Source organism: Polypterus senegalus, chromosome 9, assembly GCF_016835505.1.
Source record: "Polypterus senegalus isolate Bchr_013 chromosome 9, ASM1683550v1, whole genome shotgun sequence".
NCBI classification, from domain to species: domain Eukaryota; kingdom Metazoa; phylum Chordata; class Cladistia; order Polypteriformes; family Polypteridae; genus Polypterus; species Polypterus senegalus.
The window spans coordinates 178,459,343-178,486,057 of NC_053162.1; the positions used below are offsets into that span (position 1 = coordinate 178,459,343).

Genomic DNA, 26,715 nt, shown 5'->3' on the forward strand with positions numbered 1-26,715 from the left:
AGATTGGTTTTACATTTTTACAGCACAGTATACCCTGTCACTACACTGGGGCATTGGGATCCACATTTAGACCACCGGATAAGAGCCCCCTGCTGGCCTCACCTACACCTCCTCCTAACACAAGTTTGTCAAATAATCAATTAATGTCTGATAAGTGACATTCAGAGAGTGCCAACATGTACTGGCAGTGAAGCAAATAAAACGCAGGCCATCCTAGCAACAATATGTACACCTGGTAGTAAAATAAACAACAGGCCTGACAACTCTGGTGGCAAACAGACTCAACCGTTGATGATCTGTCCCTGGGCACATCACGACAAATTCAGCTTTATTAACAATGGGGTTGGGCTGTGCCATCATAAAGACCACCGACTTGAGTTTGCACTCGCCACTCAACTGTTAGATACTGCAGTCTCGGATTTTTTCTTTATTTTTTACTTAGCTGCATGGTGCCATACTGAATCCAGCCGTGTCAAATACACAGGACATAAAACAACGAGTCAAGCGTGTATCGGTAATGGAAGTGATGCAGAACCCTCTTATTACACCTCCTGATTGCCTGACTATTAAAAACTTGAACCTTCATACTTAGTTTTTAAAGTTTCTTTTTTCAATTATCCATCCATCCATCTATCCATCCATCATCCAACCCGCTGTATCTTAACACAGGGTCACGGTGGTCTGCTGGAGCCAATCCCAGCCAACACAGGGTGCAAGGCAGGAACAAATCCCGGGCAGGGTGCTAGCCCACCACAGGGCACACACACACACCAAGCACACACTAGGGAAAATTTAGAATTGTCAATGTACCTAACCTGCATGTTTTTGGACTGTGGGAGAAACTCACACAGACACGCGGAGAACATGCAAACTCCACGCAGGGAGGACCCGGGAAGCGAACCCACGTCTCTTTACTGCGAGGCAGCAGCGCTACCACTGTGCCACCATGCGGCCCTTTTTTAATTACGCAAAGATAAATTTTATTTACAAAATACAAATTACGATCCACAAACCAACTTTGTTTCATTGAAAGCTCATACCAATTCCATTACTCCATGTAACAAAAAAAAAAAAAAACATTCTTGTTTTGCGCACACCGCTCATACTTACATTTTGGCAACCCATTAAGATTACAGTCAGCAGCAAGATGCATGGGCCTGCTAAGTCCCTGACACGTGTCCATTACTCAGAGGATTATGGGATCTTTTATCCAGACAATGAGCGTACAGTTGACAACTTTCCTTTTCAACACACACCATGGGTGCACCACCATTTGAACACTTTACTTTCAGAGCTATCTCTGAATTTAAGGGCTGAAAAGGCAGAATTGGTGTTACACGAGGAGATGTCCCATGATCCTTAGCGTATCATGCAAATTAGACACCAATCTCCTTTCAATATATGCATTCAAGCATCTATATGCTTTATTGTTTCAGATTAAAATGAAATAAATCAGATTTTTTTAATGATTAGTAGTGTGCTTCAGCATTTAAACTGGTAGGAAGTGTAACCATGTGGCTATAAATGGTGCTCAGATGCAAATCTTAGCACTGTGTATATTTCTTCAGATTTATTTTACTACTCCAGTTATACAGTACAGTGCACCCGGAAAGTATTCACAGCGCATCACTTTTTCCACATTTTGTTATGTCACAGCCTTATTCCAAAATGGATTAAATTCATTTTTTTCTCAGAATTCTACACACAACACCCCATAATGAGCATGTGAAAAAAGGTTTTGGAAAATTATTAAAAATAAAAAACTAAAAAATCCCATGTACATAAGTATTCACAGCCTTTGCTCAATACTTTTGGCAGCAATTCCAGCCTCAAGTCTTTTTGAATGTGATGCCACAAGCTTGGCACACCTATCCTTGGCCAGTTTCGCCCATTCCTCTTTGCAACACCTCTCAAGCTCCATCAAGTTGGATGGGAAATGTCGGTGCACAGCCATTTTAAGATCTCTCCAGAGATGTTCAATCAGATTCAAGTCTGGCTCTGCTCTGGCTGGGCCACTCAAGGACATTCACAGAGTTGTCCTGAAGCCACTCCTTTGCTATCTTGGCTGTGTGCTTAGGGTCGTTGTCCTGCTGAAAGATGAACCGTCGCCCCAGTCTGAGGTCAAGAGCGCTCTGGAGCAGGTTTTCATCCAGGATGTCTCTGTACATTGCTGCAGTCATCTTTCCCTTTATCCTGACTAGTCTCTCAGTTCCATCCCCACAGCATGATGCTGCCACCACCATGCTTCACTGTAGGGATGGTATTGGCCTGGTGATGAGCGGTGCCTGGTTTCCTCCAAACGTGACGCCTGGCATTCACACCAAAGAGTTCAGTCTTTGTCTCATCAGACCAGAGAATTTTGTTTCTCATGGTCTGAGAGTCCTTCAGGTGCCTTTTGGCAAACTCCAGGCGGGCTGCCATGTGCCTTTTACTAAGGAGTGGCTTCCGTCTGGCCACTCTACCATACAGGCCTGATTGGTGGATTGCTGCAGAGATGGTTGTCCTTCTGGAAGGTTCTCCTCTCTCCACAGAGGACCTCTGGAGCTCTGACAGAGTGACCATCGAGTTCTTGGTCACCTCCCTGACTAAGGCCCTTCTCCCCCGATCGCTCAGTTTAGATGACCGGCCAGCTCTAGGAAGAGTCCTGGTGGTTTCGAACTTCTTCCACTTACAGATGATGGAGGCCACTGCGCTCATTGGGACCTTCAAAGCAGCAGACATTTTTCTGTAACCTTTCCCAGATTTGTGCCTCGAGACAATCCTGTCTCGGAGGTCACCAGACAATTCCTTTGACTTCATGCTTGGTTTGTGCTCTGGCATGAACGGTCAACTGTGGGACCTTCTATAGACAGGTGTGTGCCTTTCCATATCATGTCACATCAACTGAATTTACCACAGGTGGACTCCAATGAAGCTGCAGAAACATCTCAAGGATGATCAGGAGAAACAGGATGAGCTTCATGGCAAAGGCTGTGAATACTTATGTACATGTGATTTCTCAATTTTTTTATTTTTAATAAATTTGCAAAAATCTCAAGTAAACTTTTTTCACCTTGTCCTTATAGGGTGTTGTGTGTAGAATTCTGAGGAAAAAAATGAATTTAATCCATTTTGGAATAAGGCTGTAACAAAAGAAAATGTGGAAAAAGTGATGCGCTGTGTGAGAATGATACAAATATTAATTTTCACAAAGTTTGCTGCCTCAGTTTTTACGATGGCAACTTGCATAAACTTTGGAATGTTCTGAAGTGGGATCAGATGAATTGCAATTAATTGCAGAGTCCCTCTTTGCCATGGAAATTAACTTTATCCCATAAAACCACTGCATGTCAGCCCTGCCAGAAAAGGACCTGCTGACGTCATTTCAGTGGTCCCCTTGTTACTACGGGTGAGAGTGTCGACAAGGACGAGGCTGGAGATCACCCTGTCATGCTGATTGAGTTACAAATGAGAAGTGAAGTACGATTCAGGGCACCCAAGAAAGTCAAGCAAATGCCAGGACTGTCTCCTAAAGCTGATTCAGCAGTGGGCACTTGCAGGGCGGAGCTTTCTCAGGAATGGCAGCAGGCAGGTGGGAGCGCATCTGTTTGAGAAAAACACGAGTCCATCTGGGCAAAAGTTGAAGTTAAACCAGAAATGGACCTTTCAATGGAGCACACAAGCAAATCCAGCAAGGATGGACTCAGGGGAAAAAAAAAAAAGAAATATATATATATATCCATCTATCCATTATCTAACCCGCTATATCCGAACTACTGGGTCACGGGGGTCTGCTGGAGCCAATCCCAGCCAACACTGGGCACTAGGCAGGAATCAAACCCGGGCAGGCCGCCAGCCCACCGCATATATAACACAATAAATTCTTCTTCTTTTTCTTTCGGCTGCTCCCATTAGGGGTTGCCTCCGCAGATCATCCCCTTCCATATCTTTCTGTCCTCGTCATCTTGTTCTGTTACACCCATCCACTGCATGTCCCCTCTCACCACATCCAAAAACCTCCTCTTAGGCCTTCCTCTTCTCCTCTCACCTGGCAGCTCTATCCTTAGTACCCTTCTCCCAATATACCCAGCATCTCTCCTCTGCACATGTCCAAACCAATGCAATTTCTCCCTGACTTTGTCTCTCAAACGTCCCACCTGAGCTGACCCTCTAATGTCCTCATTTCTAATCCTGTCCATCTTTGTCACACTCAATGCAAATCTCCAGCTCTGTCTCCTGTTTTTAGTCAGTACCATCGTCTCTACACACGACTGAGCCGAGGGGCAAAAGTGAATGGCAGCCACCTTGTAATGCATTACAAGTAATCGATAGTGAGTTAAGAATGACTAGTTTTTATCTTGTAAGGCACTACACACACTCAAGATCGAGCCAAGGGTCAAAAGTAAATAGTATTCACCCTGTAAGGTGTTAATGTAATCAATAGTTAAGTTAAGAATGAATAATATTCATCTTGTAAGGCATTAAACACAATGAAGGGTGAGTTAAGAGTTCAGGTTATTCATCTTGTAACATGCTACATGCAGTCAAGAGTGTCTCAATAATGGAGCGTACTTGTCTGAAAAATTACCCAAAGTAATAGAGAGTCAGACAAGAACGAATGGCATTCATCTTGTAAGATACCACATGCAATCAAGAAAGTGTTAATGTGTTTGACTCATTATTGTCCTGCGGTGGGTTGGCACCCTGCCCAGGATTGGTTTCTGCCTTGTGCCCTGTGTTGGCTGGGATTGGCTCCAGCAGACCCCCGTGACCCTGTATTCGGATTCAGCGGGTTAGAAAATGGATGGATGGATGGACTCATTATTGTCTCGTGTTTAGATGTAATGAAACTGTAGAGTGGATGGTGTTCATCATGAAAGGTAGCACATGCAGTCAGGAGTAAGTCAAGAGCAGATGCTCCCCTGACTTCAGTTGAGACTGGAGAGTATTAATCTGGAAAGGCACCACATGCAATCAAGAGTGAAGAGCTGCCAGTTCAAATTCCACGACCACCTCATTAATCCTCTCAGCATGTCATATCATCTGCCTTTGCTTAAACCGTACACATATCGAACCTGGCTCAGTTTGTGTAACACCTAAAACGGCTCTGGAGCGCAGTGTGAAAGGTGCTATCGAAATATAAGACGAATATATAAAAACCAGTAATGGCGCACTGCTATAACGATAACGTGCAGTGAATCCACTTGACTTGAGCGTTCCTAGTCTTCATCCTCTTTCTCTGTGCGTTTAGCATTCGTTTGCTCAGAGGTTGATGCACTTGCTGTTTCCTGAGCAGCTCTTCTTTTCTCCACCCTAGCGGCCGGCTTCTTCTCTTCTTCCGTCGGCACCTCTTCACGTTAAAACTGATTGGGTCAGTGTTTGTGTTGCAATGACTTAGTACAGGGGTCCTCAATCCCGGTCCTGGAGAGCCGCAGTGGCTGCAGGTTTTTGTTCTGACCTGGTTGCTTAATTAGAAAGCAATTCTTGCCAATAAAGCACTAACAAGCTATGAAATTAAATTCACTCTGCTATGTCAGGTCATTCTGACATCCTAGATTTTCTTTCCCTTTGTATCATGCAACTGATTCGAAGGCTAAAATGGACGAGTAATTCTCAGTCCTTCACTTTTTTCTCTTCATTTTTCTTCCAAGTATTTAATTAAACCCAATAGTGCAGATTAATACACACAGGTGTAAATGTAAATAAGCGAAATGGAGAAATGCTGCTCTCTCTTGTCATTTGCATGTTATTGATAATAAGGAGCAATTAAAATAGCTGTTTAAGACAAAATTAAGCAATAAGGGCTCAAAATCACTAAAGTGAAGCAGAAGTGTGACTTTAGCAAGAAGTGCTTTTTATTAAGCAACTGGGTTGGAGCAAAAACCTGCAGCCACTGCGGCTCTCCAGGACCGTGATTGAGGACCCCTGACTTAGTACGTTTTCTTTCATTTTTCACTTTAGTCTTCAATCTGCCTCAAGAATGACTTAAGATATGAAGAGGTAGGGGAAGTGAAGGCGAAGGTGGTAGGAATGACAACGGCGTCAGTACGCATGCGCCGCTACCAAGAGTTGATTCTACATCCATCCATCCATTATCCAACCTATAGCACCTTTTTACCCTTCCGAATAACTTTAAAGTGTAACCTTTTGAAACAGACTCCATCCATCCATCCATTATCCAACCTCCTATATCCTAACTACAGGGTCACGGGGGTCTGCTGCAGCCAATCCCAGCCAACACAGGGCACAAGGCAGGAAACAAACCCCGGGCAGCACGCCAGCCCACCGCAGGGCGCACACACACACACACACACACTAGGGACAATTTACAATCGTCAATGCACCAAACCTGCGGGGAGAACATGCAAACTCCATGTAGGGAGGACCCGGGAAGCGAAGTTGATTCTACAATAAAATAAAATAAAATAAAAAGAGAAAGAAGAATAACCTTGGAGGTCAATCATCATCCGAAAGCGGATAGTGGTCGTCACGTAGTATATGTGTACCAAATTTCAGGTCAGTAGGTGAAACGGTTTCTGAGCGACAGGTGATTAAAAATCTTGTACAGACAAACAAACAGCCACGGTAGCAACAACAACAACATTTATTTCTATAGCACATTTTCATACAAAAAACATTTAGCTCAAAGTGCTTTACAAAATGGAGAATAGAAAAATAGAAGACACAGTAAAAAATAAAAATAAGTCAACATTAATTAACATAGACTAAGTAAGGTCCGATGGCCAGGGTGGACAGAAAAAACAATAAAAAAAAAAACAACTCCAGACGGCTGGAGAAAAAAAAATAAAATCTGCAGGGGTTCCAGACCACGAGACCACCCAGTCCCCTCTGAGCAATCTACCTAACATATGTGAAACAGTCCTCTTTGTATTTAGGGTTCTCATGGAAGGACTTGATGATGATGGTCACGTAGAATTCTGGCTTTCATTCCATCAATGTTGGAGCATCATGGTGCTTTGAGTAGGTGATTAGTAGCGTATTATATAAGAAGATATATAAATAAATAAATTGTTATCCATTCAAATACCAGCAGCACCTCACTGAGCTACTGTGAGTTAAGTCATTTTGACTGTATGTCCTTAGGCTGGTGTGACAATATACCTTGGTATGGTGATTTGGATGGTAACCATCTTCAATAGGCACTACATGCTAGCAGGAGCATTAGTTCCTATGCCACCACTACCTCAAAGCAACCCTTAATATGTCACTTTGCTGTGTTTAAATTGCATAAATATTTAAACCACCTCAGTCTATTTCAAGGGCAGCACGGTGGCACAGTGGTAGTACTGCTGCCTCGCAGCAAAGAGACCTGGGTTCGCTTCCCTGTATGGAGTTTGCATGTTCTCCCCATGTCTCCCCAAAGATAAACAGGTTAGGTGCACTGGCGATCCTAAATTGTCCCTAGTGTGTGCCCTGCCTGGGATTTGTTTCCTGCCTTGTGCCCTGTGTTGGATGGGATTGGCTCCAGCAGATCCCTGTGACCTTGCAATTAGGATATAGGAGGTTGGATAATGGATGGATGGATGGAGTCTGTCTTAAAAGGTTACACTTTAAAGTTATTCGGAAGGGTAAAAAGGTGCTATATGAATATCTGGACTGTGCGTCAAATCAATTTAAATGCCACTAGTGCCTCTAAGCCTGGCTTTGAGCGAGTCACTTCTCCTGTCATTGTGTACCTAGTTTTATAGAGATTTGCCTCTTGGTGTTGTATTGTCGAGTACTGGACTGGCATTCTTTATAAAAAGAGCAACATGAAATCAATCTGAGTAGTTGGAGGTGCAAATCCCTTTAACACCTCCATATCTGAACCTGACCAAGTGCCTTACCCGGCCTGTGGAGAAAAGTGATTGAATAAATGTTTCTCTGTTTAATACTGTGAACTGATGTGTGTGAATATAGAGCTTTATAGATTAATAGTTAAGAGAGTTTTTATTTAAACATTCAAACCACTAATCACAGTTTAGTATAAAGAATGAAAAGGAGAAAAATGTGAACTCACCTACTAGCAGTAACTACACAATTCAGCCACAAAAGTCAGCTTGGGAAATCTGATGAAAGGTGAAGTGCTCACGTCCAAAGATTATGTTTGAAAAGAATGGAAGACGCCAGTCAAGTGTGCCTCTTTACCTTGATTACCCGCCTACAGGACAGACATGCCAAATGCTAAAAGGGGAGGAGCTGTGACCCACTCATAAGAGTAATGCCCTCCTGTTGATGGCCGGCTGGCTGGCCTCTTATCAAAAACTATCAGGTGGCAGCCTTTAATCTTCAAAGAGCGCTCTCGTAAAATCAATCTTGTGTTTCAGTGACTGAAGAATTTAAAAAATTGAGGGGGAAGGATGGAGTTTTATGAACTTCTTTTTGAGTTGGATTGTCAGATTCAGAATTGTAGGAGAGTGGGGGCTCCACCTAAGGAGCAAGGGCCGCTTTACTGAATGAAATCTAACAACGGACCACTTCAGTGTGAGAGTCACATGTTCGCAAAATACTAAGTTAGATCCAGGATTCAGACCTCTTGCATTTGCACTAGCTAAGCATGTTCAGGTCCGGCTTGAACTTGGATGGGAAGCCATCCTGGAAAAGCTTGGGTTGCTGCTGGTAGGGGTGTTGGCAAGGCAAGCAGGGGGCACTTACCCTGTGGTCTGAATGTGCAGTGATAGGGGGACACTGTGCTGTTAACTTGGTACCATCCTTCGGATGACACATAAAATTGAGATCCTGACTCTCTGTGGTCATAAAAAATCCCTGAGCATCCTTTGTAAATTGGAGGGGGTAACCCAATGTCCTAGCTAAATTGCCATACATGGCCTAATCATTCTGGCCCCCTAATGATCCCCTGTCTCTAATTGCCTCACCACTTCACCATCTAACAGCTTCTTCTTCTTCTTTTGGCTGCTCCCGTCAGGGGTCGACACAGCTTCCATATCTTCCTGTCCTCATCATCTTGCTCTGTCACACCCACCACCTGCATTTCGTCTCTCATCACATCCATAAATTTTCTCTTAGACCTTCCTCTTCTCCTCTCGCGTGGCAGCTCTATCCTTATTACTCATTTCCCAGTACACCCAGCATCTCTCCTCTACACATGACCAAACCAACGCAATCTCACCTCTCTGACTTTGTCTCCCAACCGTCCCATCTGAATGGACTCTCTAATGTCCTCATTTCTAATCCTGTCCATCCTCGTCACACCCAATGCAAAAATGTAAGCATCGTTAAATCTGCCACCTCCAGCTCTGTCTCCTGTGTCACCGTCTCCAGCCCATATAACAAAGCTGGTCTCACTACCGTCATGTAGGCCTCCCTTTTCACTCCTCCTGATAACTGTCTGTCACAAATCACTCCTGACACTCTTCTTCACCCATGCCACCCTCTTCTTCACCTCTCTTCCACAATCCCCATTACTCTGTACTGTTGATCCCAAGTATTTAAACTCATCCACCTTCGCCAACTCTACTCCCGTCATCTTCACCATTCCACTGACCTCCCTCTCATTCACACATGTCTGTTCCTACGGACCTTCATTCCTCTCCTCTCTAGAGAAGATCTCCACGTCTCCAGGGTCTCCTCAACCCATTCCCTACTTTCGCTAATGATGTTAATTAGCTGTGGTGAGCGTACTGGTACTAAAATGGCTGCCGTCCCATTGTCCAGGTGGGTGCTACACATTAGTGGTGGTTGAAGTGGCTCCCAATTCACTAAAGTGCTTTGAGTAGTGAGAAATGTGCCATATAAATGCAAAGAATTATCATCCTTGTAAGAGCCATTTCCTAGTTATATAATATTCATAAATGTTATGTTATTCTAAAATTATTTTTCCACAAGAGTCATGAAATCATCGCTGACCCCTCACATCCAGGCCACCACCTCTTTGAATGTCCCTCATCTGCCAGGTGTTAGGCTAAACTACACCAAAACAAGCAGATATTTCTTTCACCAGGCCATCAAGCTCACAAATGGTTAATTCGGCCATCCTTGCTCAGTATGGGCAAGACCCCCTAAAATCTTGTAATATTCTTACACTAGCTGACGCCCGCCGTAGCACACAGCGGTGTAAGAATAGGAACGGAAAACGGTGAGAAAGGAGTTCAGAAATCAAGAAGAAAGAAATAGTTCTTGAAAGACGCAGTTGTGAATAGGTGTTTTGCTGGAGATGACAGATAATGAGTCGAAAGATCTAATCTCAGAAAGAGCTTGAATTTCAGCTTCACCTCCATAAACTCTAGATGTTGCCATGTATTGATAGAACTCGTGACTTGTTGTGATAACTCGACTTAAGTTGGAAAAAACAACAGGAAGAACGTCTCCAAATCTGCCCCAATGTGATGCAACGAAATCTACTGCCCTATGTCGTAGTGAGAGTGCATTGTCTTCGTCAACCATTTGTGTCAAGAAATAACCCACTCATAGGAACAGGAAGTTGCCGGATCCCGGAATAGAGATGACGTTGTACAAAAACCTGTCAACAGAGAAGATACTGTCGTTCATTTTATAACAAAAGCTTAGGAAACAACCGTCGCAGTATAACGAAAATAGCAAGGAGCGAAACCAATGCCAGTGGTCGAGAGAGAACCTTCCTGTAGCAGGCTACGGAAAAGACTCCCAGGCAGCACACGTGGCCGAAGTGAAAGGTCACGCGGTCAGGCTAGATATCGGGTGTTGACGTGACACCAATGACGTCATGAGAGAGGAGTGGGGAACGCGGTAGTCCGAAGGAGGAACAGAAATCAAGAAAAGCGGCGTGGGGGTGTATGGGAGGCCGCAGGCAGTGTTGGGAAGGGTTTGGAAGAGGACGAATAGGAATCGAGAAATGCCATGTGGGCTGCGTGTGGGGGGGACCGGTTTTAAAGAGGAAGCAGGATGAACCAGAAGAGAAATATATACAAGAGATATAGCTGATGTGTATACATTTCAGCATTTCGTGCACTGCCATACATATGTTCATATGATATGTCTTGTATTTAACTCAGGTGTGTGCATGTCTGTCATGTCACTACACTTGGTGGGTTACCAAAAAAACGGAGTCAGATTCCTTGTATTTGCGCACACTTGGACAATAAATGTGATCGATTCTGATTCTAACTGTAACTACTCACTATTTTTTATTAAATCATTTTTACTCCCACAGTACAAAATGCAAACACATTCACATGAAACTGCCTTTGTCATTCCCATCAGGGCTTTAGCACAACATTTGGGGAAAAGAATGTATGGAGTTCAATAGAGAACATGGGACTACACAGGATTTCAAAATGAAACTTTCCAGTATATTGAAACTACTCAGATTGTGCAATGCTGCAGTGCTCATCACATGACAAAACTCAGAAATACGGGGCCTGCCATAATGTTTGAGACAACGACACATTTTTTTTCTTGACTTGCCCTTCCGCTGCACACAATTTAAAATTACAAATCAAGCAATTCAGACTTGTGATTAAAGTGCACATGGCAGACTTGTATTTAAGGGGATTTGCAGATATTTCAGTCCCCTAACATGGGTCTCCCCATTCCAGGGCACCACAATATGTGGCACCCAGCAATGGCAGGTCTATTAAAGCCATGGTCATATTTAGGACTTTGGCGCATGTCCTGCACATGAAACGACTGCTTGAAGTCTGCGATTCATTGACATCAGCAGGTGCTGAGGGTGGTGATGCTCTGCTAAGCCTCTCATGCAGCCATCTTCAGCTCCTGCTTGTTTCAAGGGGCTTGACCCCTTAAATTTTCTCTTCAGGATATGGAAGGCCTGCTCCATTGGATTTAAATCAGGTGACTGGCTTGGTCATTGAAGAATGTTCCATTTTTTTAGCTTTACCATTGTTCATCTCAGCAGTATGTTTGGATCATTAAATTACTGTAGAATGAGGCCAATGTGTTTAGAGGTCCTTACTGGAACTTGGGAGGACCAGACGTGTCTCTACACCTCAGAATTCATTGTGCGAATGCCATCAGCAGTTCCATCATCAATGAAGAGAAGTGTGCCAGGACCTGTGGCAGCCCAGGTCATAACACTCCCAGCACCATGTTTAACAGATGAGGTGATCTGCTTTGGATCTCAGGCGTTTCCTTTTCGTATCCACACTTTGTTCTTGACATCACTCTGATGCCTCATCTTTCTGCAAGACCTTTTCCCAGAATTCTGCAGGCTCTTTGAAATCCACTTCCACAAGCTGTAATCTGGCCGTCCTGTTTTTGTGAGTGACCAGTGGTTTGCATCTTGTAGTGTGCCCTCTGTGCTTCTGTCCACGAAGTCTTCTGCTGTTAGTCGTCTCTGACATGTCCACATCTGCCTCCTGAAGTCTGTTTCTGATCTGTCGGACAGGCGTTTGGCGCTTTTTCTTCACCACGGTGAGAATTCTTCAGTCATTAGTGTAGAAGGGAAATTTTTTATATTAGCATAGAGAGTAGCAAATTAACATAAAGAGCCATAATATATATACTATATATATATATATATATATAATATATTATTACTATATATATACAGACTATACTTTCTGAGAAGGTTGGCATCCTTCAATATCTGCAGTAAGATGCTGCAGATGTTCTACCAGACGGTTGTGGCGAGTGCCCTCTTCTACGCGGTGGTGTGCTGGGGTGGCAGCATAAAGAAGAGGGACGCCTCACGCCTGGACAAACTGGTGAGGAAGGCAGGCTGTATTGTAGGATTAAAGTTGGACAGTTTAACATCTGTGGCAGAGTGACGGGCACTAAGCAAACTCCTGTCAATCATGAAGAATCCACTGCATCCACTTAACAGTGTCATCTCCAGGCAGAGGAGTAGCTTCAGTGACAGACTTTTGTCACTGTCCTGCTCCACTGACAGACTGAGGAGATCGTTCCTCCCCCACACTATGCGACTCTTCAATTCCACCCGGGGGAGTAAATGCGAACATTAATTTTATTTTAATTCTTTTCATTTTTATTACTATTTAATTTAATATTGTTTCTTTGTATCAGTATACTGCTGCTGGATTATGTGAATTTCCCCTTGGGATTAATAAAGTATCTATCTATCTATCTATAAAAAGTAATTAAAAGCTTCTAAAACATTAGATTAAGCATAAAATTCGAATGTTAAGCAAATAAGATAGGTCAAGTAAATAGTTAACTAAAAATCAGTTATATTGCATTATTTTTAAGCTTACAGCAGAAATTACCAGTTTGAGAACGCGCAGGAAAAAGGACAGAGATTGACGTACAGAAACCAACGTAGAACAGGATAAAAGTTTGAGAACACCTGTGCCCAAGGCTAGGAAGCTAAGGAAACGATACCTCAGACAGAAGATGACTCTGGGAGGCACGTAAAGGAACCAGCTGGATTGGGAAAACAGCAGGAAGAAAACAAAAGGCTTGTGCTGTAAGCAAGGTCACACTGACGTAATGCATGAAGAGAAAATCTTAGTAAATTCAGGCATTAGCAAAAATATTAGAAGAATAGATTAGGAATTTAATGTAGAAATGAAGACAAATCAAACATGCCAAGCAATGATTAAATGAAAGCATATACTAGATTTCTTTTTGATTAAAGCTTAAGCTTCAGGCTACCATTATAAAAAGTTTGGAAGGTTTAAGAAAGGAAATGATGAGGGGAAACCCATCCACGTATATGGAATCAAGGCCTTGGCCAGTTAAAGAAAATAAGAAAAAACAAACTAGAAATGAACAATAGACAGTGAAAACACCAGCCCGGCCAGCTGCAGGGTGAAGTCAGAAGATAATAAGGGTTCCCATGGAAACTCAAGGTATTGGCCGGACAGGAGTGGAGCGGAGTCAGAGAAAATGAGCGAGGTCGGAGAAGATAAGAAATGTCTATATAGGTTTTGAGTCCGGAACTGTTCAGGGCTCGATCTCATTCGGCCGAATTGGGTTGAGTCCGTGTTGTTTATTTATTGCAATAAAGATTCAAAAAACTCTGTCTATCCCGAGTCCTAATAGCCTTTATTTTTAGGTAAAAAGCCTTCTGATGATTAATTTTTCGCCACGACATTAGCAGTGGAGGTCTTCCTTGGCCTAGCAGCCCCTTTGTGATTACTTGAGCTCACCAGTGTGTTCTTTGTTCTTCATGATATTCCAGTTGATTTTGTTCACCCTAAGGTGTTACTTATGTCTCTAATGGTTTGATTCTTGTTGTTCAGCCTCATAATGGCTTCTTTGGCTTTCATTGGCACAGCTCTTGTCCTCAAATTGTACAACAGCAGCTACAGACTCCAAGGGGCTGAAATATATAATGAAGCCATGAAATCCACCTGTGGTACCTACCATCTGCCCCAAATATTGTGGTGCCCTGAAATGGAGGGAGGCGAGTAGAGAGGCGAGGTCGGGAGCATGTACTCATACAGCGCCCACAACAGTGGGAGGTTTTTTACAGCGGCTGGATTGCCAAACCTGCCACCGACCCCTGAGTTTTCCCTGCAAGTTGGAGGGCCTGCTTGAAGGGCTGGATGCAGGTTAACATCATATCCAGGATGGAGCCATTGCAGGTTAAGGAGGAGGAGGAGGAGGAGGAGGAGGAAGAGGTTAGGAGCACACGCTGATACATTGCATTGCTGCACCCACCACATGACAAACCAATTCAGAATCCCAGATTGGGACCCGAGTGCAGCCAATGCAACGGGTGACACCTCAGCACCACACAAGTTCAGATGGAATGGAACAGTGTGAGGGGTTTTTATGGTGGCTGGAGTGCCAATTCTGCCACCAACCCCTAAGTTTTCCCTGCAGGTTGGAGGGCCTACTTGAAGGGCAGGATGCAGGTTAACGTTATACCCAGGATGGAGCCATTGCAGGTTAAGGGACCATGCAAAAAAAGTGTTGTGTGACTGAAATGTCTGCAAATACAATACAATACAATACGATTTATTTTTGTAGAGCCCAAAATCACACAAGGAGTGCTGCAATGGGCTTTAACAGGCCCTGCCTCTTGACAGCCCCCCAGCCTTGACTCTCTAAGAAGACGAGGAAAAACACCCAAAAATTCCCAGTAGGAAAAAAAATGAAGAAACCTTGGGAAAGGCAGTTTAAAGAGAGACCCCTTTCCAGGTAGGTTGGGTGTGCAGTGGGTGTCAAAAAGAAGGGGGGGTCAATACAATACAATATACAGAACAGAACTAATCCTCAATACAGTAAAAAAATAAAAATTTTAGAAGTACATAGCAGAATTTAACAGTGGATGACATCCCATAATAATAAATCCCCTCAAATGAAAAATCTGCGAAGTGCACTTTAATCACAATGTCTGAATTGCTTGATTTGTAATTTTAAATTGTGGAGCAGAGGGGAACATCCAGGAAAAATGCATTTTAATCCCAAACATTATGGAGGGCACTGTACATTACGAATTCCCACCCATACGTTTCCTGTACATTTAGGTCAAGCGGTACAGAGCAGGACATCAACCTGCCAAAGCAAAGCCATCCACTACCACCCGCCACCACTATTTTAGAGTCGCCAGTCAGACTGGCGTGTCTCTAGATGGTAGGAGAAACCCTCACTAAAACAGGAAGGAGATGTAAACTCCACATCACCAATTTGGAAGTGAACCATTATTATGTGGCAGTGTACTCAATGCACCATCCCTTCCCCACTCAGAACATTCTATAAATAATTAACAGGGAGCAATCTAACCCAAAAGATGCCAAGGATCTTTAAACATTTGTGGCAATCTCATCCCAACACGATCCAGGCACATTTACACGGACAGAGCCACTGTGAGAGTTCACATTACTGGATGAGAGCAGCAGTTGGGGTCTCTTCTTACAGCTGAGAAAGACGTCCCACCTGTCTGTTCGCTTCTCACCAACAGCCCCTAACACTGCCATGCCAAGTCTGCCAGATTGGCATAAAATGATTGATTTGCTCTCCTGTCGTACTTTACAGTGTAGTGTAAACAAGATATAAACAATGGGATACAAACTTGCCACTTTGCTACATAGCAAGCGCTCAGTGTGTACGTAAATGGCAGCTTAAAAGAACGCGAGGCAGCGGTGCACAGCGTAACGATATTCTGTTAAGCCCCAAGGGAAAAAAAAAACAACCCATTCTGAATATTAATGCCCACTTGTTGCCCGGTAACATTATGCCAATATAAATAAAACAATAAACTGTCTGACCTTTAATCTGCACATGCCAGGAGAGAGCGATGCCCGCTGCGAAGTCCCCAACCTTCGAAAAGGTTTAACCAAAAACGAAAAGACTTGCGGTTATCACCCCAGCGATTTAACTCCGAATTTCCCCATGATCACTTACCATACTTCTTATTACTCGAGCCAGCATATTTTACGGTGAAACGCCCCCAAAACTGGGACGATTCGTAACAACAGAAGCAGTAATTTTCTTCCGTCCCACCCTGTAGGCGGGTTGGCTACTTTGCCGCTCACGTTGCTGCCTCAACCGCTTTACTGCATCTGCCCCGCACAAAGATGTCGATGAGTGCTTTTCCGCCCTTCACTGACATGGCAGCTGCCTTGTTAGCTTCACTAACGGCTAAACGCAGGGATTTCTGCCCCAAATCGATATGGCTACTTCATTAAAAAATGTTTTACATTAAAAACAACGTATCGATTTTATTTTAGGTGTATTTTAGATTTAAGAATTTTGATATTTTGTTTTACTGTGTGAAATGAAATTTGGAAAAAAGTTTTTATTTATAATATTTTTTATTTTATAATATTTAGCATATTAGGGTGGCACTGTGGCAGATCTGCTGCCTTGCAGGAAGGAGACCAGGGTTCACATCTTGGGTTCTCTCTGTGTGGAGTTTGCATGTTCTCCAGGTGTCTGCATAGGTTTCCTCCTACAGTCCAAAGACAATGTAGGGTGGGTGGATTTGTGATGCTAAATTGTGTGCCCTGTTTATTTCTGCCTTGTGCCAGCTGGTATAGGCCCCAGGGCTGAGCGCTTGGGCGTCATAGTGGGGAGAAAAAGGGGAATGATTACCCTGGCCTCAAAGTCTTGTTTTCAAGAGGAAAGTGCCCTATGTATGGGGCCCAGAGTTCTGTGTTGCACCCCTGCCCTGCCGAGCGAGTTAGAAACTTCCCGACTGACTGACATAGCATATGAATTTCAAATTAACCTCAGATAAACCAGGAATATTTCAGCACAAATGCATAAAGCAGACTCTATCTTTTGATAGATGGCCAGATTAAACCAAGCTTAATATGAAGCACAGTGGTAGCAACATTTATCCGGATCCACCAAGTTAGGTCTGATGATGTTTTTGGCACCCAGCTTATTTTTTTCTAACCGACCATTCCTTCTGAATGCAATGTCAATGTTTTGCTCTGCTGTCCCACTCACAGATAAATTCTGGGAATTGTGTATGTACCAGGTGCTGATCCACCGTGGACCACTTTTGTTAAAACGTGGCACCCTTATTCTTCAAAGAAATTTTGGTGAGACAGTTCAGTTTTCGTTGTGATATATCGAATAGTTCGCGCTGCATGAACGTTTAAAATTTCAAAATGTCCCATTGAAAAGCATGGGCGAATTTGTTAACTCGTCCATCTTAAAACAGAGAAACGTTCTGTGTGACTTCAACGAGTAATGACTTTATGGTTTCAATTTGACCTTGACAGCAGATGCGTAAACTTATAAATTTTGCAGATTTTCCTCTTTTTACTCGTCTGACAGCTGCTCGGAAGCCCAATGCAAGCTAATTAAACACCAGGCAGCGCGCACGCGCAAACGCCAGTCGGAGTGCAGCGCCCTCTCCTGGTGCTTTAGGTAAGTTAACTAATAAGTACACAAAATAAAAAAGCTGCTGCTCTAAAAATAAATGGAAGGGGAAATCAATGATGTAAGCATATATATGTGACTGAATTCATTGAACAATATTACTTGCAGGTAATTATTGTAAACAATCGACATTATCAACTTTGAGCTAAATTATGAATGACACGAGAAAGGTGCAATTGCCCCTCCCTCAATGAGATAAACACAGGATTGGTTTAAAAAATGAAGTGGCGTTTTTGGGGTTTGGGGTAGGGCCCTTGATCTTCTTGCCCACCATATGCCGTTCATATTCCCGTTATACAATAAATCAGATCCTTTCCAAGTTCTTAGTCATTTATATAATTTTAGCGAATTACTAAATTTGCCGCGTATCTCAGTTTCAGTTTTTCCTTTTTGCAGGGTTAATATTTATATTATGCTAGTATTGGACATTATATATTAATTGATATTTTTCAGTTACTAACTATTTGATACTACTCTATTGGATATAGTTTCACAAATGTTATATTTAAGAAAATTGAACAATTATTCACAGCCCCTCCACCAGTAACACACATCGGGCGATGGCATTCTCATATCACTTGAATTTCCTTCTGCTGTGTATGAAAGCCATCGCCACCACAACCCTCTGTGAACTCCGTTTTTAACGCAATTGTAAAGTACTGTTAAAAGCCCGTATTTAATGAAGTCTACCAACACATGTATTTGTATTCTATTACCGCACTGAACATGAATAATAATAATAATAATAATAATAATAATAATAATAATAATAGAACATCAAACATTATTACAAAAGTATTTCATAAACAAAAATGTAATAACTGACTCTTGGATGAATTAAAAGAATGAAATGATCCGGCTTTCTTAGTTAACTTAGTCGCTGAGCGCACCTGAATATTACGCCATGCAGATATCATCTTGTTTTTTTTTTTAATTTTTGCCTTAGCATTTTTCATTCCTTCCAGCATATTAATATAATGAGCAAATTCAATTTAAAATTGTTAAATTTCTCCATCTTCTTGAGCCATTTACATTTATAAAAGTGGAATTTACTATAAATAATAAATACGTTTGCAATATACCATTTTTATAGTCTACAGTCCCATTTTTCTTCTTCTTTCGGAAGCTCCAGATAAACGAAGAAGAAGAAGAAGAAGAAGATTTACAATCACACTAAAACAATTTAGTGTAAATACTTTCAAAAAATAAACGAACACTTTCCTCATAAAAGTTACAAAATACACCTTATACAAAATTATACACATTATACACTGGTGCAATCCATGTTTTTTAAACCTTACTAGCAATGATATTCTTTTTAACCCATAGTACTTGTTTAATCATTTTGAAAGGAGCCTCTCGAATTATATTGGTAATACAAGTGCTTGAAATATTACAAGTATGTGTCCAATTAATGTCTACAGATCAAGAAAGTCATAAACCTTTTGCTGAAGGGGTTGTATGTTTTTGGCAATTTTTTCTAAGATACTTATTATTTACCACGTTTGTCTTTTCTGCTCATATCATATCCTCCAACATTAGACGCACGCACACTTCAAATGTGGCTGCAGGATTTCTCGCGCACACACGCACGCCTTTCCCATTGGTGCGTCTCCGCGTGGGGGGCGTGGTCCATTAAAGTCAGGGGTGAGAGTTGATGTTGTTGGCGGCTTCACTTCCGGTGGAAGATGGCTGAAGCTGAGCAGCAGGCGGGTAGGTGTCTTGCAGTCTTCATTTTATCCTTGTTTTAGAGATGTCAATGTACTGTTTTTCAGACTGTACAAATACTCGATTGTGTAGTTTAATTGCTGTTGGCGATGATGTTGTGATATTGTCACGTTGCCAGTGCCTGTGCGACTTACGCTGATGTATAAAGTGCGGGTTGGGATATAGATAATTAGAACTTGGCAAGAAAGAAAACCTAAAGATAAAAAAAAAAAATCAGGATTTGTATTTAATCAGACAAAAGAAAGCACCTTGACGGGTTTATTACTGTCGTGTGTGTGCTCGGCGAGGAGGAAAGAGAGATGTACGGAAATAGCTGAGCCAGTGTCATTCTGATTTTCTTGATGATTTTTTTTTTTGCAAACCTGTTTTAGATTGTACAGTTAACGGTGTTCTGAATATCAGTACAGTTTACAGAGGTGTCAAGATTAGAATACAATGTTCAATTCAATATTAGGAGTAAACTCACACATAACAGTTTGGTGAAACCCAGAATGAGCTTCAAGCCGACACCCAATAGGCAAATATCACGAGAATCTGTCCAAATGGAGGACAACCGCGGGGTATTCTGTGTAGTGTACTACAGTCTACATGCTTCCTCCTGGGCATATTAATCGTGGCTTTGGACTAGGTTGTCATTTTTATGAGGGTGATGATCTGTTTTAGTGTGAAAAGGGCAAGTTTCTTATAATCTTTTTTAGCTCACAACTTGCCTCAGTGATACCTGACTGCAACTAAACAAACAAGTACAACTTGCACTAAAGCACCAGTTAAGGAAATGAGCTTCATTTCCACCCTGTGTGGCGATGATATCCCTAGAGCTTTTTCTTGTTCTACGAATCTTGATGCCACTTTTGATTCCTCCCTTCTGTAACATATCCCATGTTCGCTCCTCCCTCTCGTTTTCTGATGCTGAGAATCCTGCCCCTGTTTTTATTCCATCCCTCATTGACTACTGCGACTCCCTAGTGGCAGGTGCCCTTCATCTCCTTAATCACTGCTCCATTCGGCTCAAAACTTTCCTACAGGTGTTCTTCCATGAATCCTTAACTGCAAGCACTTCCCTCCCATCCTATTCTGCCTTCATTTATAATATAAAATGATATTACTAACCATCAAGGCTTTAAGTAGCCTTGCACCAAACTTGTGATGCCCGAGTTGCCCACAGCTAGCATCTTCTTCTTGAGCCCTGACATTGATAGTCATGACTGGGATGGCCATGGCAATGAGAGCACATAAACAACAATGACTGGTGCAAATAAGTGCATAGTGGGATTTATTCAACTTTTATGATAGAAAATTATATTGCTAACCATCAAAGCTTTAAGTAGCCTTGCACCAAACTTGTGATGCTGAGTTGCCCACAGCTGGTATCTTCTTCTTGAACCCGGACATCAATAGTCATGACAGGAATGGCCATGGCAATGAGGGCACATAAACAGCAATGACTGGTGCAAATAAGTGCATAGTGGGAATTATTCTACTTTTATAATATATGAATTTACTATACTTCCTTATAAGGCTGGCATCCTTCAACATAAGATGCTGCAGATGTTCTATCAGGCGGTTGGGTCGAGTGCCCTCTTCCATGCGGTGGTGTCCTGGGGAGGCAGCATAAAGAAGAGGGACACCTCACACCTGGACAAACTGGTGAGGAAGGCAGGCTCTGTTGTAGACATGGAGCTGGACAGTTTGACACCCGTGGCAGAGCGACGGGCGCTGAGCAGACTCCTGTCAATCATGGAGAATCCACTGAACAGGATCTTCTCCAGACAGAGGAACAGCTTCAGTGACAGACTGCTGTCACCGTCCTGCTCCACTGACAGACTGAGGAGACCCCACACTATGCGACTCTTCAATTCCACCCGGGGGGGGTAAACGTTAACATTATACAAAGTTATTGTCTGTTATACTTGCATTGTTATCACTCTTTAATTTAATACTGTTATTATCAGTATGCTGCTGCTGGATTATGTGAATTTCCCCTTGGGATTAATAAAGTGTCTGTCTGTCTGTCGAGAGCATGCAGACTCTGCTCAGGGAGGGCCCTCAATGTGAACCCATGTCTCCTTACTGCCAGACATCAGTGCCACCATGCTGCCCTCAGCTGACTCAGCTCATTCTTTTATGACACAACTTCAAACTCTTTTTGTCCAGGCAGGCATTTAACTGATCCTGACATTGTGGCCTTTTCTTTCAGTCTCCTCCCTCTGCCCCGATGCTCAGGATGATTAGCGCTTGTATCACAAATGAGGTTATTTGTTCAGAGTTTTCTTTTAATACTTAGTATTTTTTGTCATTTTTATTATAGTTTATTTTTTTATTCTAATTCAGAGCGCTGTGCTTCCTCTATTTTGTGTTTATGCTGATCTTATTTTTGTATCCAATGTTGCGCATTCCCTGTTGCTCATTTAGAATTTCTGTTAAGCGTTTCGATCGTGGGAAAGGTGCTATATAAATCAAATTTATTATTATTAGTAGCATTATTTGTATATCGTGGGGTCAGTGGAGGCTCTGATCAGGGCGCTCGAGAGACTGAGCGAGGGGTCTGAGTGTCTGGGCTTGCGAGGGTCCTGATAAAAACCAACATCCAGGCCTTTAATGACTTCTTGGGCACGGCCATCATCAGTGTGTCTGTCTGCGGAGAGAGGGTCGACCTCGTTGAGACGTTTACTGACCTCAGCAGTGACATTCATGTCCTCTGGTGACTCTTCTTATGAAGTCAGTAGATGGTTTGTGACAGCAACGGGGGCTCATGAGGTCACTGTAAAGGGGTGTGTGGCGCTCCTGATATTTCTGCAAGGGGACGAAGGTCCAAGTCTTTAGAGTCCTGGTGCTTTACTGTTTGTGAGACATGGCCGCTATCCAGTGACCAGAGATGAAGACTGGACTCCTTTGGTGTCTCTTCAGAGAATCCTTGGGTGCCACTGGTTTGACTTTGTGTTGCTCATGGAGTGAGGCACATGACCTGTATTGTGAGGGAACTATGGCCATGTGGCGCGTTTCCCCGAGGTTGATCCGGTTCGTAAGATCCTTATTGCTGGAGACCTGAGTGGCTGGACCAGGCCAAGGGGTTGCCCACGTAACACCTGGCTATGGCAGATAGAGGGTCATTTCCGGATGATGGGACTGGACTGTGTTTCTGCCTTTGCCAATCAGGATCCCAAGTTGTTTAATCGTGTAGTGGGTGTGGCAACAAGCTGTACCAGTGCATGCTCCACAACTAGACTTGACTTGTATAGCGCCTTTCCATAGCAAATGTGTGTTTTATTGGTTGTGTGCGATTGGTTCAGTACTCCAAAAACTTGAGTCCTGCCAGGTACAGATATGGCTGCACAGTGGGTTTTGGACCATCGACACGCTTTACAGTCCAGTAACCAAAGTCACAAGAGGTAAGGAGCACACACTGATACAGTGCATTGCCACACCAACCACATGACAAACCAACTCAGGATCCAGATTCGGAGTGTAGCCATGCAACAGGTGACACCTCAGCACCACACTAGTTCAGATGGAGTGGAACAGTGGGAGGTTTTTTTTATGGTGGCTGGAGTGCCAATTCTGCCACCAACCCACAAGTTTTTCCCTTCAGGTTGGAGGGCTGGATGCAGATCAACGTCATACCCAGGCATTTACAGGATTCAAACCGGCAACCTGATGTTAATAGTGCAGATCCCTAGCCTCAGAGCCACCACTCCGCCTAAAGTCACAAGGAGGCCAGATAATCAAATCCAAAATATGTGTTTCTTTCAAAGAGGTGGAGATGCTGGTCGATTCTGTCAAATGTCACTGTCGGAAATGGAGCTGAGAGAGTGCAGCAGGGTGACGTGAATGTAGGGCAGACATTCTTGATCACCATCCTTTAGGAATGCCATGACCTTCATTGCTAATTTTCAATTTTTTTAGGCATTACTTAAATGGCAGCCAGTTCTCTTTATAAACTAAACATTTTGGAGTTGCAGTGGTAGCACTTTTGCCTCACACTAACTATAGGCGCTTTTCCACTGCATAGTACGGCACAGCACGGTTCAGTACAGCTCACCTTGGTTCGGCTCAGTTCGGCTCGGTTTGCGTTTCAACTGCAGTTTAGTACCGCTTTAGAGTGGGCGGGATTATTCACGTGTCGTTATAGTTGCGCCGCCTCTACTGCCGTGACACCGTGGAACTTTTACAACAACACGCAGACAACGACAACACTTTAGCTCGACGACGCGCAAGGGTAAGCATCTAAAAAAAGCACATCACTAGCTAACTTTTATCACTGTTGCAAAGCATAAAATGAACTTAACTGCCAGTGTAACATTAAAATGCTAATTCTGTACATTACAGATCTTCCACATTTTGCAAAAAAGTCGCCGCAACAGACCATCTGTTTGGACATTTAACCGTGCTTCAGAGTGGTGGGATGTGATTGTTCCCGGTTTTACAAACACTCAGTGGCTGGAGAACTTTCGAATGTCTGAAGAAACATTCATCCACTTATGCAAAAAACTGCGTCCAGCGATGGAGAGACGGGACACAAACTTCCGCGTGTGTGTACCTAAAAGAAAAGACTAGCCAGTGACGCAGTAATGACGATTTTCTCCGGCCAATCAGTGACCAGCAGAGTTTACACGTCACGTTTTGGTAACGGTTTGGCGTGCTTGGAACCTCAGCTGAGGTGGTACTAAAAAAAGGACCAGGTACCAGGTACTGTTCCCAGTGGAAAACGCCCCAAAAGTGAGCTGAACTGAACCGTGTCGTGCCGTACTATGCAGTGGAAAAGCGCCATAGGTCAGGGTTTAGGCCACTGCTCCTCCCTGTGTGGCATTTGCGTGTTCTCTCCGTGTCCATGTAGGTTACGTCCCGCAGTCCACAGACATGCAGGTTAAGTAGATTGGGTGTGTGAGTGTGTTGACCCTGCAATGGACTGATGCCCTGTTCAGGGATTGTTCCTGCCCCTTGTGCCCTATACTTGGTGGCACAGGCTACAACCCCCAACCCTGCACAGGATAAATCGGGTTTAGAAAATGGATTGATTGGTATTTCTTTCTTCCACTATGTCAGCAGAGTTTGAGGAACAGTAATGTGTCCTTTTTTTTTATTATTATTATTAATTAAGACCTTTACTAAGAGTGGTGGCTCTGAGGCTAGGGATTTACACCAGCAATCGGTTTGAATCCCATAAAACGCCAGAAGTGACTCTACTCCGTTGGGCCCTTGAGCTGGGTATGACGTTCATCTTCATCCAGCACTGCAACTTGCCCTTCATTCAGTCATCTAACTTGCAGGGAGCACCTTGGGAGTTGGTGGCAGGATTGGCACTCCAGCCACTGGTTAAAAAAAACCAAAAAAAACCTCACGCTCTTCAGTGTGGTGCTGAGGGGTCCCCCGCAGCACGGCTGCTCTCGGATCTCAATCTGGGTGGTTCATTGTGTGGTGGGCGCTGTAATCGGCACATGTGCCCATCCTTACTAAGGGTTAGTGTGTGTGTGTGTGTGCATATTCATTTTTATCTTTCTGTCTGTATTATTGCATCTATTAGTCACATACTGTTATGTAACGAGACATTCACAAAGGCTTCATTTGGTCTTAATATCACTTACACAGCATCAGTAAAGTGATTATTTATCTTTGTGCAATGTGGCATGCTGAAATAACGGCCTCAGTGGGTGTAATATGTCAGTCAGCATTGCATACTTCTTAAAAGGGCTTGCAAATTCTAAAGTAGCGCTCATTAACACCAAAGGAAGGCTTTAATATTCACAAGTAACTTTACTAGCAGATCACAAGCTCTTAATAGGCCACAATGTGCAGAGATGATGCTTTGGAAGTGTTAGTAAGACAAGATAAAAAGAAAAACCTTTGACTCTTTTGCTTGAAAGAATAAATAAGAAGTTGCAACCAGTTTTAAATGAGGGGGTGCACACCTTGAAATAATATGGCTGGTATATTGTGGGTCCTCCTAAACTGTTGAATATTTAACTTCAGAGAGAGGCTGGCTAATTTGATCTTTTTCTTCTTCTTTCGGCTGCGACTGTTAGGGGTCACCACAGCGAATCATCTTCTTCCATATCTTCCTGTGTTCATCATCTTGCACTGTTACACCCATCACCTGCATGTCCTCTCTCACCACATCCATAAACCTTCTCTTAGGCCTTCCTCTTTTCCTCTTACCTGGCAACTCTATCCTTAACACCCTTCTTCCAATATACCCAGCATCTCTCCTCTGCACATGTCCAAACCAACGCAATCTCGCCTCTCTGACTTTGTCTCCCAACCGTTCCACCTGAGTGGACCCTCTAATGTCCTCATTTCTAATCCTGTCCATCCTCGTCACAGATCTTAGCATCTTTAACTCTGCCACCTCCAGCTCTGTCCCCTGTGCCACCGTCTCCAGCCCATATAACATAGCTGGTCTCACTACCATCCTGTAGACCTTCCCTTACACTCTTGCTGATACCCGTCTGTCACAAATCACTTCTGACACTCCTCTCCACCCATTCCACCCTACCTGCACTCTCTTCTTCCTCAGTCCCCATTACTCTGTACTATTGGTCCCAAGTATTTAAACTCATCCACCTTCGTCAACTCTTCTCCCTCCATCTTCACCATTCCACTGACCTTCCTCTCACTTACACACACATATTCTGTCTTGGTGGTCCTACATTCTTCTCCTCTCTAGAGCATCTCTCCACCTCTACAAGGTTTTCTCAACCTGCTCCCTACTCTCGCTACAAATCTCAAGGTCAAAAGCAAACATCACAGTCCACAGGAACTCCTGTCTAATCTTGTTTGTCAACCTGTCCATCACCATTGCATATAAGAAAGGGCTCAGAGCTGATCCCTGATGTAATCCCACCTCCGTCACTCCTACCACAGACTTCACCACGGTCACACTGTCCTCGTTCATATCCAGTACCACTCTTACGTACTTCTCTGCCACTCCCGACTTCCTCATACAATACCACAACTCCTCTCTCCTCACTCTGTCAGTTGCTTTCTCCAGGTCCACAAAGACACAATGCAACTCCTTCTCGCCTTCTCTCTACTTCTCCATCAACATCCTCAGAGCAAACATTGCATCTGTGGTGCTCTTTCTTGGCATGAAACTATCCTGCTGCTCGCTAATCATCACCTCACTTCTTATCTGAGCTTCCACTGCTCTTTTCCATAACTTTATGCTGTGGCTCATCAATTTTATCCCCCTGTAGTTACTACAGCTCTGCACAACCCCCTTATTCTTGAATATCGGCACCAGTACACTTCTTCTCC

General features: G+C 43.3%; 2 protein-coding genes across 4 annotated transcripts in view; one reads left to right on the forward strand and one right to left on the reverse strand.

The window, feature by feature from the left end:
- Positions 1-16,390, reverse strand: part of crata (carnitine O-acetyltransferase a) — a 67,403-nt gene extending 51,013 nt beyond the window's left edge. Inside the window, exon 1 of one of the 3 annotated variants that reach the window (XM_039764416.1) lies at positions 16,249-16,390. In XM_039764416.1, coding sequence (XP_039620350.1) covers positions 16,249-16,275 — 27 coding nt within the window. In that variant the 5' untranslated portion in view covers positions 16,276-16,390. Of the gene's footprint in view, positions 1-7,999; positions 8,118-16,112; positions 16,177-16,248 lie in introns of those variants that run through there. The other 2 variants (XM_039764417.1, XM_039764419.1) reach the window with 2 other exon arrangements.
- A 2,976-nt stretch (positions 16,391-19,366) lies between these two features.
- The window catches only part of ptpa (protein phosphatase 2 phosphatase activator), a 211,175-nt gene continuing 203,826 nt past the window's right edge, over positions 19,367-26,715 (forward strand). Inside the window, exon 1 of the mRNA XM_039764421.1 lies at positions 19,367-19,449. Coding sequence (XP_039620355.1) covers positions 19,425-19,449 — 25 coding nt within the window. The 5' untranslated portion in view covers positions 19,367-19,424. The remainder of the gene's footprint in view (positions 19,450-26,715) is intronic.